This window comes from Bubalus bubalis, chromosome 6 (assembly GCF_019923935.1).
Source record: "Bubalus bubalis isolate 160015118507 breed Murrah chromosome 6, NDDB_SH_1, whole genome shotgun sequence".
NCBI lineage: Eukaryota > Metazoa > Chordata > Mammalia > Artiodactyla > Bovidae > Bubalus > Bubalus bubalis.
In genome coordinates this window covers 105,930,334-105,946,147 of record NC_059162.1, presented here as the reverse complement: position 1 = coordinate 105,946,147, position 15,814 = coordinate 105,930,334, and the positions used below count along the sequence as shown (strand labels likewise).

At 57.8% G+C, this 15,814-nt stretch overlaps 2 protein-coding genes across 3 annotated transcripts in view; both read right to left on the bottom strand.

Moving 5' to 3' along the window:
- Positions 1 to 101: 101 nt before the first annotated feature.
- Positions 102 to 15,814, bottom strand: part of BMP8B (bone morphogenetic protein 8b) — a 29,349-nt gene continuing 13,636 nt past the window's right edge. For both annotated transcript variants that reach the window (XM_025289029.3, XM_044945208.2), the window contains exons 2-7: positions 12,590 to 12,779; positions 12,015 to 12,163; positions 3,954 to 4,154; positions 3,158 to 3,237; positions 2,554 to 2,664; positions 102 to 611 (exon numbers count right to left, since the gene is read on the bottom strand). In XM_025289029.3, the coding sequence (XP_025144814.3) occupies positions 462 to 611; positions 2,554 to 2,664; positions 3,158 to 3,237; positions 3,954 to 4,154; positions 12,015 to 12,163; positions 12,590 to 12,779 (881 nt within the window). In that variant the 3' untranslated portion in view covers positions 102 to 461. The remainder of the gene's footprint in view (positions 612 to 2,553; positions 2,665 to 3,157; positions 3,238 to 3,953; positions 4,155 to 12,014; positions 12,164 to 12,589; positions 12,780 to 15,814) is intronic.
- On the bottom strand, positions 5,951 to 10,056 carry LOC112585707 (succinyl-CoA:3-ketoacid coenzyme A transferase 2, mitochondrial). Its single transcript, XM_025289028.3, has one exon. The coding sequence runs from the start codon at positions 10,031 to 10,033 to the stop codon at positions 8,480 to 8,482; it is 1,554 nt and encodes a 517-aa protein (XP_025144813.3). The 5' UTR covers positions 10,034 to 10,056; the 3' UTR covers positions 5,951 to 8,479.

The following is a 15,814-nucleotide window of genomic DNA, read 5'->3' as shown; positions in this document are numbered from 1 at the left end:
CAGTTTTGCACCTGGGAAGGTCAGGCAACTGGAGATGGACCAGGACCTGTCTGCACATCCCCAAACCCAGTCCTGGATGGTGAAGGGCCAGATGTGGCCATCCTGGGCTCAAGGTGCCTCAGTTCACCCCACAGCCCCCGCAGCTGCGCCAGCAATGGACAAGAGTAGGTCCTCAGACAGGACTCTGTCAACCCCAAAGAACAGTCAGCCTGAGCCTCTGGGGAGGGAGCTGGGATAGAACCCTGCTGGATGACCACCATGCAGAGTTCCACCAGGCACGCGATGGGGCAGAGGGCCTGGGGAGGACCAGCCCCTGGCAGGATGTGGGCAGGGGAGAGGTGCCTCGCTGCCTCCCTGCCTGAGCTGGGACGGCGCTGGGGAGGTCTCTTCCTGAGCTGGGACGGCGCTGGGGGTCTCCGGGCCCCCGCCCCCGCGGAGGGCCGGCCGGTGGGGGCGGGGCCTCAGTGGCAGCCGCAGGCGCGGACCACCATGTTGCGGTGCTTGCGCAGGATGACGTTGTTGCTGCTGTCGTAGTAGAGCACGGAGGTGGCGCTCAGCTTGGTGGGCGCGCAGCACGCCTTGGGGACCGCGTGCGGCTTCAGCAGGTGCACCTGGCGGGGAGGGGGCGGCGGGCAGAGGCGTGAGAACCTCGGACTCCTCCCGGGATCCCCGTCCCAGCGCCCAGCTCCTGCCGCCTGGGGCTCCGCCGTTGTCCCCTTCCCAGCTCCATCTCCTCCCTGCCCCCCGCACCCCTCCCCCCGCAGCCCGCCGGGCAGGTGCTGGCCTGCACTCTGCCCCGGCCCCGCCCCCTTGACGTCCGCCCTGCCCACTACCCTCAGGCCCAGACTGAGCTCCTGGGGCTCCTGCCACAGCCCCTCCGCTTAGATGGGAGGACCCTGACCCTGCGGGTCCCCCGCACCTGTGCCTGCGCCGGCCTGGCGCCGCTGCAACACTGCCTCCCCCTCCCCTCCCCTCTCTGCCCCTCCTTCTTCCCTGATCGCTTCTGTAACATCCCGCCTCGTGTCTTGGCCGCAGGAGCTGTTTCTGGTCCATCCTCCCCTCCAGGCTGCGAGCCGATGGAGGTCCCTTTTACACCTCGCAATGCCCAGACTTGAGGCTCACCCTTGGGGTGTCCAACACCATTGTTTCTCGAAGCACCTCCACCCTTGTAACAATTTCCAGGCAGGGATTGTTCTGGGTGGATGACTGCTGGGGGCACAGGGGCCGAGTCACCTGCACATGGCTGGGACCCGACTCGGGGAGGGGGCCGGGAGTCCCTGCTACCCTCCTGCAAACAGCTCTACCCCTAAAAACAGTCCATCTGAGGAAGCTACTGTAGCCTCCATGCAAATATTTATGCAGAGACTCGGGCAGGATGAGCTGCAGTTCGTACTGGACTCTTCATTAGGGCGCCACAGGGATGGGCCCTGAAGGCAACCTAAGTCAGTCGGGGCCTGAGAGAAAAGGGAACCTGCTTCCATCCACGGAACCTCCCAGCCCTCACCAAGGCCGATGAGCAGGACCAGGATGAAGCCATGTGATGAAGGGGGTGGGTTCAGGGGGGGTCTGTCCAGCAGCTTGGCCTGGGGTCCCCAGAGCCCAGCCTTGTCCTGGGAGCCCCAGCTTGGAGCCAGCTGCCAGGACCATCAGCCAGGCACCAGGCTGCTTTGGGGCCCAGAGCCTCTCTGAGGCCCCAGGGGGACCTGAGGCCCCTGTGGGGATGTCCGGCCAGACTGGGCTGTGGTAACACTGCTCCCCAACTTCCCAGCCTCCACCTGGGGTGGCTGGGCTCCAGTTTCATAGGCCCACGTGAAAGAAACCTGGCGATGCTGCCCACCTGTGCCAGCCGCCTATGGGGCTCTAAGTGGCTGGAAACCTGGGAGGGCCTTTCCTGGGTTGGGACCCTCAAGACAGGAGTCAGCACCACCAGGGCGCAGCTGTTCTGAAAGTCCATCCTGGACCAGGCTTCACCACGTGATCGACAGAGAGGACGGTCTTTGCCCTATCTGCACCAAACAGACTGACCTGAAGCCTAATTTGCCTTTCCATTCAATTCACTTTAGATCCATGTGGGAGACCAAATCAGAGGCTCTGTAACTTATTGGCTGTGCATCGTTGGGGAATAGTCCTGCATCTGAGGGCCTCTGTTTTCTCCTCTGCCAAATGGGTATAATGGTATTTTCCTCCCTTCCGACACAAATGTAATTTCACATGCCTTGTGCCAACCCTACCACCAGCAGGCAGGCCCACCCCATGGATGTGAATGTCCCCCGTGTGCACGTGGAGTGCACACGTGTGTATGTGTGCACACCAGTCAGCAAGAGCCTGCTGCACGCTGTTCAGGTGCATTGGGCGCAGGGTCTCCATACAGAGTGGCCACACAGGGACCCGTCTCTGTACGGCTGTGGGATTTCACTGCACGTGCAGGCAGGAAGGTTTCCACGTGAAGAAGGCTCCCTGACACAGCAGTCCACCGTCACCTCCTGGCTGCACGCCCCCTCCCCAGGGCGATCCCCTCCCCCAGGTGTCCGGGCAGGAGGGCGCGGTACTGACCAGGGACTGCAGGATGGCGTGGTTGGTGGCATTCATGCAGGAGTCCAGCGGGAAAGAGCACTCCCCTTCACAGTAATAGGCTGAGTAGCCTTGGGGCGCGATGACCCAGTCCTGAGGGGTAGTGGGAGAAGGTGAGTCCCATCCACGTGCCCTCCCAGCCCTTCATTCAGCACCTGTCACAGCACGACTCAGGGCTGCCCCCTCCCTCCCTCAGCCTCAGGATACCTCCCGGGGCAGAGTGCTCCCCCCAGGTCAGACATCCACTGAAGTCCCTTGGTGGACTGAGCTGGACACGAGCTTCGTCCCCTCCACGCGCCATTAGCACGCAGCTGTGTCCTCCCCTGCTGCCCCCAGTCACAGCCCCGCCAGAGGCACTGCCCACCCTGGCCTCACTTCCCTGCTGCAGCTGGGACATTTTATGGCTGAGGACTCAGTCTCCATAGTCATGGTTTTACAAAACAGCACTTTTCACTATCAAAGCAACACATTCTCCCTTTAGAGAACTTGGAAAACAGAGGAAAATAAAGACGAAGTTCTCTGTGGGTCTACCTCCCCTGGGACACAGGTGGGGACAGTCATTTTGGAAAGGAGAGTCGGAACTCACCAGCCAGCCCAGGTCCTGGAAGCTCACATACAGCTCGTGCCGACCGCACACCTGCCGGCCGTGGGAGCCGTGGACGTCGTCTGCAGGGACACGAGGGGCAAGGGCTTTGCTGGGCTGCTGTTCCCAGGGTGGGGGGCGCCATGAGGCGCACGTCTGTTCAATAGTAAATGCTGGGAAACTAACCCATTTGGTCTCCTAAAGCCCATGTCTGCAGCTCTGCTGGTGCCATGACCCAGTTCAAGAACTTTGGATGGCTCCCTCTGGTGGCAGTCACCCCACACTCAGCCCAGCCTCCCCTGACTTTCAGCCTGTGGGATCCTGATAATCCAGTAAAAGCCCCGGGGGCCCTCAGCCATCCAGCGGCCCCTCCTCCTCCCTCTCCCCGCCCCGGAGTCACCCTGACCTCCCCCACCTCTCCTGCCATGCCCATTCCACAGGACAAGTGCTCCCATTGAGGTCAAGCAAAGGCTGGTTCCCGTGAAGGAAAGGGCCCCTGGTGGCCTTGATCCTGCGGGGCTCGGCCTGATGGGGTGACCTTCACACAAACGCCTGGACCCTGCAGGGGCCCTTGGTTCTGACAGAGACCAGGGTGAGGCCTGCTGAGCCCCCGAGGGAAGAGAAAGGACTTTGGGGTGGCGGGGACAGCAAGGGTGGATGCTCAGAGCCCTGGAGACTGTGGGGGGGTCGCTCCGCAGGGGGCAGGGCAGAGGGTGTCAGGAAAGGCGGCGGGGTGACTGTCGGCCTGACCGCGCTGAGGCCAGAGGGGCTCCGTCCCCGCCTCCGTCCCCAGGCTCACCGAAGATCCCCGGCAGTTTGTTCGGGGGCGGCAGCTCGTTGGTCCTTTTCGGCGGCCTCCTCTTCAGGGGCCTCACTGCCCGAGGGGCTCGGGCGGGGCCCGGGCCGGGGCTCGCCCTGAAAAAGGTGACCACGAAAGGCTGTTTGGAGCGCGGAGCCTGTCGCCCCAGCAGACCGGCCAGGCCAGGATCCACACTGCGCCCTGAGATGGAGAGAACAGAGAGGGGTCACTCGAGGGCGGGTGCTGCGCGGGGACACAGCGGGGACCTCTCTGGGCGGGCCAGGAGCTCGAGGCTAAGGCCTTGGGGGACCCACTGGGCCTGGGTTTCCTCCTCTGAAGACCCGAGTTCCCAGTCCAGCCCCAGCCCCTCACACTCCCCACCTCAGCCTGCCTCCTGCCTGGGCAGGCGGTTCTATGGGTGAGGGAGGGGCCTTGCCAGCACAGGGTGAGGATTCATGATGTTTGAGGGCGCGCAGGTGGAAAACTTTCAGTCCGTTCACGTGACGATCTCAGCCGGTCTTCACGGTGACCCTGGACCATGAAGCTCTGTTTCACCGAGAAACAGCTGCTCAGTGACAGCCCAGAGCCCCACTGCCAGGGATCTCAGAACCAGGGTCAAACCTCCATCGTAGGGCTCTAGCTCCCACCCCATCCTTTCTGGGGATCAGTGTAGGATTTACACCTCCCGGCTGGGAGGTGACCTGGACTTAGTGCTTGCTCTGCTGGCACCACCCAGGAGCAGGCTGTTCACATCCCCTGAAGCCCCCAAAGGAGGCCCAGGCTCAGCAGGCAGAGACATTTACCCCAAGTCCCAGAGTCGGGTTCAAACACAAGCATCTAATCCCAGAGCCCAAGTTCTTGTCCACTTATGTTCTTAGCCACCAGGTTTGTGGTTTAAAAAGGAAGAAAGAGAAAAGCCTGCGGGCAGAGACACAACTGGGGCTTTAGCCTCAAAGCAGTGATCCTTGTAAAAGTGGAGTTTTACCCACATCCGCTTAAAGCCTGAGGATGCAGGAAAAACACACTGATTATCCCTGGAAAAGTCAGCTCCACCAATAAAACTATCTTCCTGTACCTGTTTATATTCCCAGTGACCTCTTGTTTTTTAATTGTCAAAATGATATAAAAACAACTGTAAAGAAACTTAGGAAAAATATAAAACCCCTTCTGCACTACAGTACACCATTTTCCTTCTTTCTCGGCTTTCGTTTTTCGTGTTAAATTGTGAGCATAGAGCTGCAACTGCTGAAGCCCGTGTGCCTAGAGCCTGTGCTCTGAGACAAGAGAAGACACCGCAGCGAGACACTCAGGCACCACAACAAAGAGCAGCCGCGCTAGTTGCAACCGGAGGAAGTCCACGCACAGCAACAGAGATCCACACGACCAAAATAAAATAATTTTTTAAAACATTTTCCGCATAACAAAGAAGTCCATATTTTCCCCCCAATTTTTCCACCTAAACATTTTCCCGGTTCTTAAGTCTCAACTACGAACATTTCACATAGATAAAATTCCTTTGAGTAGATCTGAATACTTAGATGTTAGTTCATCTTAAGACATTTAGCTTATTTCCTGGCTGTCATCATAAAGATGAGACTGTCTTTTCCTTTTCCATAAAGGGAAAATGTCATTTCCTTTCCTGACGGGATTTTCTCAGACTAAACAACAGGGATGTGAGTACAAGCTCACTGTCACATTTCTTAAAGCACAAGGTGGAGCATCCCATTTCCACGTACATTTCACCCCAGTGTTGTAACACTGATGCACAGGCATGTACACACGTGCACATAAATGTATGTGCACACACACACACACACACACACACACAGGCATGTTGGTATGAAGCAAGTGTACACGTTAGCGGGTCGGTCTCATGATCTCCACTGCACATGACATGGCAAGGACATTGCCTGCCCCACACACAGCTCGCCTCAAAGGGCAGCCCTTACATAATGGCTGTGCTTTACGCCCAAGTCCAGGGGCCAGAGTTGACAACAACCAACTGACCAGAGACTAACCTTTGACCTATGACATCACCTGCCACAACATGCAGTGGGCCCATCAGAGGGCTCAGCAGAGATGACTCTGCTGAGATAGGAGCTGACACTGAAGGGGCCCAGGGAGAAGCCATTCGGGGAGTTTGGGTCACGACAAGTGAGGGTCACAGGAAGAGCCGGCCCGTGAGGAGGCAAAGCCACAAGACACACAGCAGCCCCTCCCTAGAGGGAAAGGCCCTGAGGGCACCAGGAGGTGGCTATGGAGCGATGTGGGCATGTGGACAGCTCTCGGCTACGTGGCACTGGAGTGGAGCTCCCCAGTGGACACCTGAGGCAACCTCGGCCCAGTCACCCTCCGGGCCTGTGTGTGCAGCCCCCTGTCCTGTGAGTCCCTGGAGAGCCCTGTCCATAGACGGGCCAGGGAGACCTTGGGTGACCCAAGGCTGGGCCCATTGTAGGCTTCTCTTTGTGCAACTGTCTGGTATTGGGGTCTCCTGGGAGCAGAGTGGGGGGGGGTCACAGGGCAGTCCTGGACTGTCCAGGTGGTGGTGCCCAGGCTGTCTGGCTCTGGCAGGACCCTTTCGAGAAAGCAGAGCAGGAACTCCAGGAGCCTCTGGGGCCCAGAGTCCCTGCTCTAGACCTGAGCTGTGAGGGTGCCGGCAGGCACGCTGTCCCTTTGCAGGGACGAGGATGTGTGGCCACGCCTGGAGATGGGGGCCACACTGTGGCCTTCCCTCCCCCACTGCAGGCCTGGATGAAGATGCTGCTTTTCTGGGCCAGGCGGGCCCCGGACACTTCCACCCTCCCCCATGTTTGAGTCCTCCCCATCAGGGCCTGGGTGTCATGGTAGCTCCCCTGCCCATCCCATCCCCGGGGACTCATCCCCCTGCCCCTGGGCCAGGCCAAGGTTGCTCCCATCCCTCCCCAAGGCCTCTTTCTGCCCTGGGTGCCACATGAGCCTCCCTGCAGCCCCTGCCCGCCCTCAGCCTGCTGCCATGGATGGCACCCTCGTGCCAAGGTGAAGGGCAGTCTGGGCTCCTGGGGGCCCTGGGCAGGAAGCCAGCTGTGACCGGGCACGCCTGGGGGCCTGGGAGGGAAGCCAGCTGTGACCTGCCTTTGTCCCACGGGTTGTTTCCTCACCAGGAGAACTAGGAACTCAGAGCTTTTCCTTCTTCCTACTGTTGAACAGCCCTCTCACTGCTCTGCTTCTGGAAACCTCTGCCTGTCCTGGATGCTGCTGAAAGACTTCTCCCGACACCCAGGGCAGTCAGGTCCTCATCTCCAGAAGCCCCAGAAGGTGCTGCAACGTCTATCCAGTGACGCCCATCCCCTGCCCACCTGGTGACGGTCCCCTGACACCCCTTCAGGTGCACTGTCTCCACTGCAGGATCTGGGCCTCCTGCCAGGGTGAGGCTCCAGGGAGGCCTCTCCAAAAGGCCTTCCTGGACCAGCTGGAGCTTCGTGTTCTTACCCACGAACACGAGCTCCTGTGCAGCCCTAGGGCCACACTGAGAAAGCCTGAGTTCCATGGCAGGCCTGAGTTTGAACCCCCCTCCCCAACACACACACACATTTTTTTCTCTCTAGCTTGTGAGACTGTGGATACAGGATGAAGTACCTCTCTGCCCCTGTTGAATTTCAAGGGAGTATGAACAAAAGGCCAGTTTAGGCCCTCTAACAGAGAGGAAGGGTCCAGTGTCTGATCTGGATGATCTGAGATGAGAAAACCCACTGAAGTCCATCTGTCAGGTTTCTAGATCCCTTCCATCCTAAGCCAAAGCCTTTGGAAGCACACGGCTGGACTGTTTATTCAGAGGAGACCTCCCTGCAGAATATCGGCACTCACAGTCTCTTCCCCCTTCAATTGCCCCTATGACCAGTTTACTGGCTGCTGAGATGTTCTTGCTTCCCTTCTAAAGACATATGCTTAGCTACAAGAAGGAGAAATATAGGGGGCAGAGAAGGTGAGGCTACAATGAAAAGAAACCTTAGGGACAAAATGAAAGGTCCAGAAGGAAAGTCAAAGGGGCCAAAGGAAAAAAAAGTCATTCTTTAAGACAGCATTTCTCCTGATCACAAATTCACATTTACGTGTGTATGTTTTCATGGTTCTAGGAAACTCCAGACGCAGACTCTGGGTGGATTTGTTCCTCCCCCGTCACTTTCCCTATGGTTCATGATTCATTCGTGCCAACAGGCACTTCAATGAAACCCCTTCTATGGGATCATCTCAAACCGCATAGAATTTAATGTAAATATCACAGACAGTGAGGAGGGCGATGGGAGCAGAGCTTTCTCAGAATTCACAGGACATACAAGGTCAACGTCTTTGCTTTCCTCTGGTTTTTAATTAAAGGCACGTCTCTCCTGAGAGAACCTAGGCTATCCAGGGGCAGCCAGCCTGGGATGGCAGGACAAAGCCCGCCAGATGCTGGTGAAATGCACAAATGTGACTGTGGCCTCCTTGGAATGCAGTCCTGGGAGGTGACGGCAGAAGCACACGCTCGGGGACCGAGGTTCACTCTCGGGCTACATTTTGACCTGCTGCATGGGTCTGAGGCTCGGGGAGACGGCAAAGGGGCTCCCTGTGCTCTTTTTGATGTCCTCCACTGTTAGGCCGTCCCAGAGCTCAATCAGGGTCAGCCCTGTCTTCTTGTGTACATCAAACACGGCCTTCTCGGTGATGATTCGGTCCACGCACCGCTTCCCAGTCAGTGGCATGGTGCACTTCTCCACGATCTTGGGTTCGTTGGCCTTGTTGCAGTGCTCCATGGTGACTACCACTCGCGTCTTGGAACTGGACACCAGATCCATCGCACCCCCCATGCCTTTCACCTTCTTGCCGGGTATCATCCAGTTAGCCAGGTCACCGTATTTGGAAACCTGCATGGCTCCCAGCAAGGTCAGGTTGATGTGTCCTCCTCGAATCATGGCAAATGATTCATCACTGGAGAAAAAAGAGCCCCCGGGAAGAAGGGTGACTGTCTGCTTGCCCGCGTTGATGAGGTCTGCGTCCACCTCCTCTTTTAATGGAAAGGGACCCAAGCCCAAGATCCCGTTCTCACTGTGAAGGTGCACGGTGATGTTGGGGCTGATGTAGTTGGGGGCCAGGAGAGGGATGCCGATGCCCAGATTGGCGTACATGCCATCCTCAAATTCAAGAGCTGCCCGCTTGATGATCCGTGTCCTTATGTTATCTGAAGACGTGCAAATTTCATCATCCTCTTTCCGGACGGTTAAATGCTCAATTCTTTTCTCATATTTTTCCCCCTGTATTATGCGATCTACATAAATGCTAGGAACATGGATGTCTTCTGGGGCAAAGGACCCCACGTCCACAATTTCTTCAACCTCCACCACGGAGGTTCTGGCAGCTTTGCACATGGGCACGTTGAAGTTCCTGGCACTGGCCCTGAAGATGACATTTCCTGCCAGGTCGGCCTTCCACCCTTTCACCAAAGCAAAATCAGCGGTGATGGCGTGTTCCAGCAGGTAGTGCTGCCCATGGAACTCCCTCACCTCCCTGGGCTGGCTGAGGATGGCGATGTGGCCGTCTGGTAAGTACCTGATGGGTGCGCCTCCCTCCTGGACCAAGGTCCCGTAGGCCGTGGGGGTGTAGAAGGCGGGCACACCGGCGCCCCCTGCGCGGATGCGCTCGGCCAGGGTGCCCTGGGGCGTGATCTCCAGCTCCAGCTCACCCGCCAGGTACTGGTGCTCACAGAGCGAGTTCTCCCCCAGGTAGGAGCAGACGATGCGGGTGATCTGCTTGGTCCCCAGTAAAAGGCCGAGACCGAAGCTCTCCACCCCCACGTTGCTGCTGACCACTGTCAAGTCCTTCACGCGGGTCTTCAGCAGCGCCCCTATCAGGTTCTCCGGGATGCCGCAGAGCCCGAAGCCCCCGATCATGATCCTCGAGCCATCAGTGATGTCTCCCACGGCCTTCACCGGGTCCGTGTAGAACCTGGCGCGCGCGCGGGCGCTGCAGGCGAAGCCGCACGCGCCACCCTTCGCCAGCGCGCGCCCCGAGCGGCCGGCGGGGACCCGGCGCCCGAGCACCGACGCCAGGAGCCGCAGGGCCGCCATCGTCCGCTCCGCTCCGGCTCGGGCTCCGGGCCCAGCGGCGACATGCGGGGACAGGAGGCAACCGCGCGTCCCCGCCCGCGCGTCACAGAGCAGGGGGCGCCCAGCCGTGATGCGTCCACCCGGCTGGTTCCCGCCGCTCCACTCCGTCTCCGCGCTCCGAGGGCCCGAGGGGCCGAGCTTCCCGGGCCGCGAAGGCGGGAGGCGGGACCGCCTGGATCATCTGGAGAACCAGAGGGATCCCGGGCCTGACTCGGAGACGCGGAGGCGACGTCCCTCCCGGGAAGCCTGGGCGCCGGCCTCCTGCCCTCTCCATCGCCACCCTTCCTCCCAGCCACGGTACTCCCGTCGCAGCCCACCCCCCAAAATTCCACCTCTGGGGCACGGGCTCCAACACCTGTGTCCCCAGCACTCCCGGTCCAGAAACGACATTTCCACGGGCGTCAAGCCGGGCCTCAACGACAGCCCCGCGGAAGACCTCTTGCTTTCCTGCGTCAAACCTGCTCCTTCTCTGTTTGTCCCCACCTCGGGCAAGAACACCACCAAACCTGTTAAAAAGAGCCACTGGCTCAGCCCTGTCACCTGCACCTCCTCCAAGCACCCTCCTCCGTTCCCTGCCGCTGGACAAGCTCCCCCACCCCAGCTCCCACCTCGACCCTGTGAGGCTCTGGGGCCTCTCTGACTTCACTTCTGTCCCCCAGAGTCTACTCTCCTGACTCAAGTCAGGGGGTCTTTATTTTATGAGTAAGACAAATGAACTTTTCATTTAACCATAGTTGAGATTCATAGAAAATACACCGAGATAGTTATACACCCAGACCAGGTTTCTCCTGGGAAGTGTTAACATTTAAACAACTATAGGACATTTGTTACCCACTCAATGGACAAGAATTTGAGCAAACTCTGGAGATACTGGAGGACAGAGGAGATTGGTGGGCTTCAGTCCATGGGGTTGCAAAGAGTCAGATAGGACTTGGTGACTGAACAATGTTTGTTACAACTAATGAAGCAGCATTGGTGTCTTATTTACTAAACACCATGACTGACCCGAGTTCACTAGTTTCTCTAGTGTCTTTTTCCAGGATCCCACCCAGGGTCCTACATAGCACTTAGTCATCACGACTCCTTATGCACCTATGGGCTGTGAATTTCTCAGATTTCCTGTGGTTTTTGATGACCTTGACAGTTTTTGTATTTGTATTTGTATTCTGTGGCATGTTCTTCAGTTTCGAGGTGTCTGTTTTTCTCATGGTCAGCCTGGGGTTCTGGGTTTCAGGGAAAAAGACCACGGAGCTAAAGGGTTCTCATCTCATCTGGGAGCTACATGAGGTGTTCACGGGAGCCCGAGCGCCTGGCTGAGAGGGTGCTGCTGAGGTTCCCCTGTAAATTAAATTTACTGCCTCAGCCTGTGCACACCTTGGAAGCAGGTCACTAAGTGTAGCCCACACTGAAGGAGGGGGAGAAGCTACACCCCCGTGCGGGGGAGTATCTCGGAGGGTTGTTTTATAAAAAGCTGAATCAGATCCTGCCTGCCTCCATTGCTCTTAAATAAAATAATACTGATTTCATATTTTATATTTTGACCACTTCTCTCAACCTCCTCACAGTTGCTCCCTGGCCCTCTGTGCTCCAGCCACGGCAGCCCCTTGCTGCACCTCAGACACACCAACGCGGCCCACCTGCAGGGTTTCTAGTCCCACTGCCAGGATAAAAGAGGCTCTCTCCCAAACACCTGCTGAATGAATGAATGAAGGCACGAATCCTCATTTTACAAGTGAGGAAACTGAGGCCTGGAAAGGCAAGCAACCTGCCCTACTGTTGTCCCGCACTGAGGAACCCTCGCCCTCTACCCACTGAGTCACCTCGACTGAGAAAGGCCAGCCCTCCGGGGCCAAATGAGGGGGCTCCAGCTGTGTCTGCTGCCAGCAGCTGGCTTCCTTGGAGGAGCCCCCAGGGGAAGGTTCGATGCTGAGCCCTGTCTTACCATCATCTGTTTCCACATAGAGGCGGAGTCCCAGATCCTTGTTACGGCTCAAGAGCCAGCGGTCACTGGCTGCTGTCACGTCCAACACCAGCCAGCCCTCGTCCCCAGATCGGAGCGTCTGAAGATCCAAAAAGAACAAGTCAGACTCCCTGTGGACACGAAAGAACAATTAACCGAGGGCCGGCACAGCTGCCTTTGTGTTTCCAGTGCCCGCCGGGGGACCGTTAGTGGGGCATCTACCCGCCTGGCTCTGGCCTGGGTGCCTTCCAGGCCTTATCTCACTGTCTGCTCTACAAAGATGTTACAGAGCCTGTGTACAGATGGGGAAACTGAGGCTCAGGAGCTCAGTGACCCATCCATGGTCCCACAGCCAAGACAGCAAGGCGGGGACTTGAATCCAGGACTGATGCTGGCCTGTCCCCATGGTGAGACAAGGCCTTGGGCCAAACTTTCTAATCTGAGGGTGGGCTGCCCAGGAAGCTCCCCTTCTGTCTTCTGGGAAATGTGCCCCAGGTCTGGACCAGATACTCCGACAGAGGCTTGAGCAGGTGTGTGGGGGGGTGTGGGACAGGCACCTGTTGGACTGCTCCGGGACCACCTCGAACATGCTGATGTGGAGCGTCTGGTTGAGCGGGTGGGTGCTGGGCAGCTTGTAAATCCGGAACTCCGCGGCTGTGACGGCCTCCCCGGCCGGGATCTGGGTCAAGTCAAAGTGGAACTCCTTCCAGTGGGGCTCCTGGTGGCCCAGGGCGGGATCGCGCTCCACTGCAAGACAGAGCAGGGCTGGCGGTCAGTCGAGGTTCGGGCTCGGGCTCCAGGGAGGGAGCCAGGGGCCTGGGCAGTCTGGGCGGGACTGACTCCCTCCTCAAGAACAGGCTTGTCCCAGCTCTGCCTCCTGGGTGCTCAGAGGGCTCCGAGAGCTGTGTGGTGAGATGGCTGGCTCAGCACCCAGCATGTGGCAGTGCCGCAGGGCAGCGTCCACGTCTGGTCCCCGGGCCTCAAACCCAGCCTGCCCCGCTCAGCATCCTACTGTACCCACAGATGGAGTACAGGACAGGTCCCTCCTCTGGGGAGACAGACTCAGACCCAAGGCAGAAAAGAGAAATAGCTGAATGCACTCAAGTGGGACGGGGGCTCCCAGAGCCTGCTGGTGTCTGGATGGCAGGTAAGGGGAGATTGGGCATGTAGCTGACTTTGGAGCTGGGCCTTGGGGGTGAGCGTATATGTGCCATGATGTCAAGGGAGAAGACACCACAGAGACAGGGACCAGTGTTAGTAAAGGTCTAGAGCTGAGGAACAATGGCACCACCAGGGAGAAACAGTCATAACACCCAGCAAAGGGGGACAGGAACAAGGGGAAGGAGGAAGGGGACCTGAGGGAGATGTGGAAAGGACCAGAAAGAGGTGAGGTAAGATGACAGCTCCCAAAGATGCTGTGTCAAGTGTGGGGGAAATTGGAGGGTCCCATGGCGTGATCTGAGGGGGCTTCCTGGAGGAGGTGACACCTGGACTGGCCTTGAAGGACAGGAAGGAGTCTTGGGAGGACAGGTTTTCTAGGCAGAGGGGACCTCTACGCACAGGTGTGCGGAGCTGGGGCTTGCGGTGTGAGTCTGGCTGTGGTCCAGCTGCAAGGGCTGGAATCCTGGCCTCGGAGCGTGGGCTTTGCTCTGACCAGTGGAGGGCCAGGGTTCTGGGCAGCAGGGGGTCGTGGTCTGAGGGTGGAGTGGAAGCTGTGTGTGGAGGCGAGGGTAAAGCCCAGACTGCAGGGACCCGAGGCGGGCTGGTGGCGGGGCTGCTCTCACTGTCTGGGCGAGAGACCGCAGGAGTGGAGTAAACCCCACATTTCCCCAGCTGCCGGAAATGCCCAGGACAGTATATTTAGGGCGCCTCACTTAGCCTCCTGTCACTTTCAAACACTAAAAATCTGTGTTTCCACAAAGCAGGGGTGGGAGCCACCCCAAGCCTTCCCCTAAAACCAACACTGAGATTTTAATTACATGTTTGTGAGTCTTTTTAAAAATTCTCTCTCTGGCTACTGGACTCAGCGACCACAAGTCACCAGGCTGGTGCTGGAGGCGGATGTGGGAGTACTTCCTGTCCTCGCGGTGGGGACCTGGTCCAGGGATGGGCAAACAGCTGTGCTGGGCGGGGCCAGTGGACACACGTATTTGGGAAGGAGATGGGCTTTTCATCCCCAGACCAGGGAGGAGGGAACAGAACCCCCATCGTCTGAAGGGGGCTGGACCCGCAGCAAATGCCCACCCAGAGCCAGGCTGTTTCGTGGGCAGCATGACACGGGCAGATCCAGGTCCTCCCACACAGGCAGGGCGTGGAGGGCAGGGTTCCCGACCTTCACCGAGTGATGCTTGCCATGAATATCACCACACGAGTCCCCTCCTCCCTACAGACACACACATACACAGCTTTGGGGACAATTTCCATGGATTAGGTAACTGCAGAGACCACCTCTGTTACGTGGCTATGGAAGCAGCCCTGATCTGCAGGGTGGAATAGGTCCAGGCTGTTGGCTGTTCCAGGGAGTGACCCCAATAATGAAAAGGGGTTGCCCAGCCTTGCCCTGTGCCGGACCCCTCTCAAAGCATCCTTAGGTGTATCTGCCCCCAAGGCACAGAGGGGGCTGACAGGTGGGTCCCTGGGAACCTGTCTGCAGGCCTAACACTGACTCACGTTGGATCCAGGACTGAGGGAACAACCACGGACCTGCCAGCTCCGTGGGCACCAAGCTCTGTGGCCTCCCTCCCTTGCTGACCTGGGGGCCCACATGTGCTGGGTCCAGAGAGCCCTGCTCCCCTGGACTGACCTCAGCTCCCAGCTTCTGTGCTGTGGGTTTGTGAAAGCGATGCCCACCCAACCCCCATCCCATAGTTCCCGCACAGGAAACTGCCTGCCCCAGCTGTTCCAGGCAAGCGCTGGCGGTGGGACATTTTTAGGAAAATTATTTTCATTAGAAATTGGTTAGGGTTAGGGTCAGTGGGGAGGGAGGGAGAGGCCACTTTGGATTTTCAGTGCCTGTGGCCTTGAGTTAGGAGAGAGATTTTTCCAAAAGCTGGTGTTCTAAGAAAACATTTTTTGGCACCTCTGTCCCCCTTGTTAACTGTGCAGACCAAGCCTGCTTCGGCCAGGGAGGCAGCCTAAGGCAGCCCAGAGGGCTCTGGCCAAGGGTCAGGGCTTCCTTCCTTGCAGGCCTGTCCCTGAACTAACCAGGAATGGACATTCCCCTCTGGACCTGGTCTCCTCCTGTGTGAACTGAGAATGAGGAGACAGCCCAGCTTTCCTCACGAGATCATGAAAGAACTTTGTAAACAGTCAGGCAATGGACTGGGAGGAATGGCTGTTCAGTAGGAGTTTGGGATGAGTTTGACTTGCATTCTCCTAACTTTGAGCGAAGATGTGAGAGGCTGTGTCAGCAGTTCCAAGGTCAAGGGGTGGAGGGGAAGGGGAGATTTTGAGTGATTGTTATCTAAATAAATGCACTCTCATTCATTCATTAATCCATTCATTTATCAAGTGCAATTTATAAACAAATTTATCAAGTTCTTACTGTACGTGAAAGCATACTGTTCTGAGGACTGGGAACACAGCAGTGAACAAGACAGAACCAGACAGTGCACTCAAAGGACTTTGCTGGTGGTCCAGTGGCTAAGACTCCATGCTTTCAATGCAGGGGGCCCAGGGGCCATCCCTGGTCAGGGACCTAGATCCCACATGTGATTACTAAAGATCCTGGGGCTTCCCCTGTGGCTCGGCAGTAAAGAACCCACCTATAATGTCGGAGACAC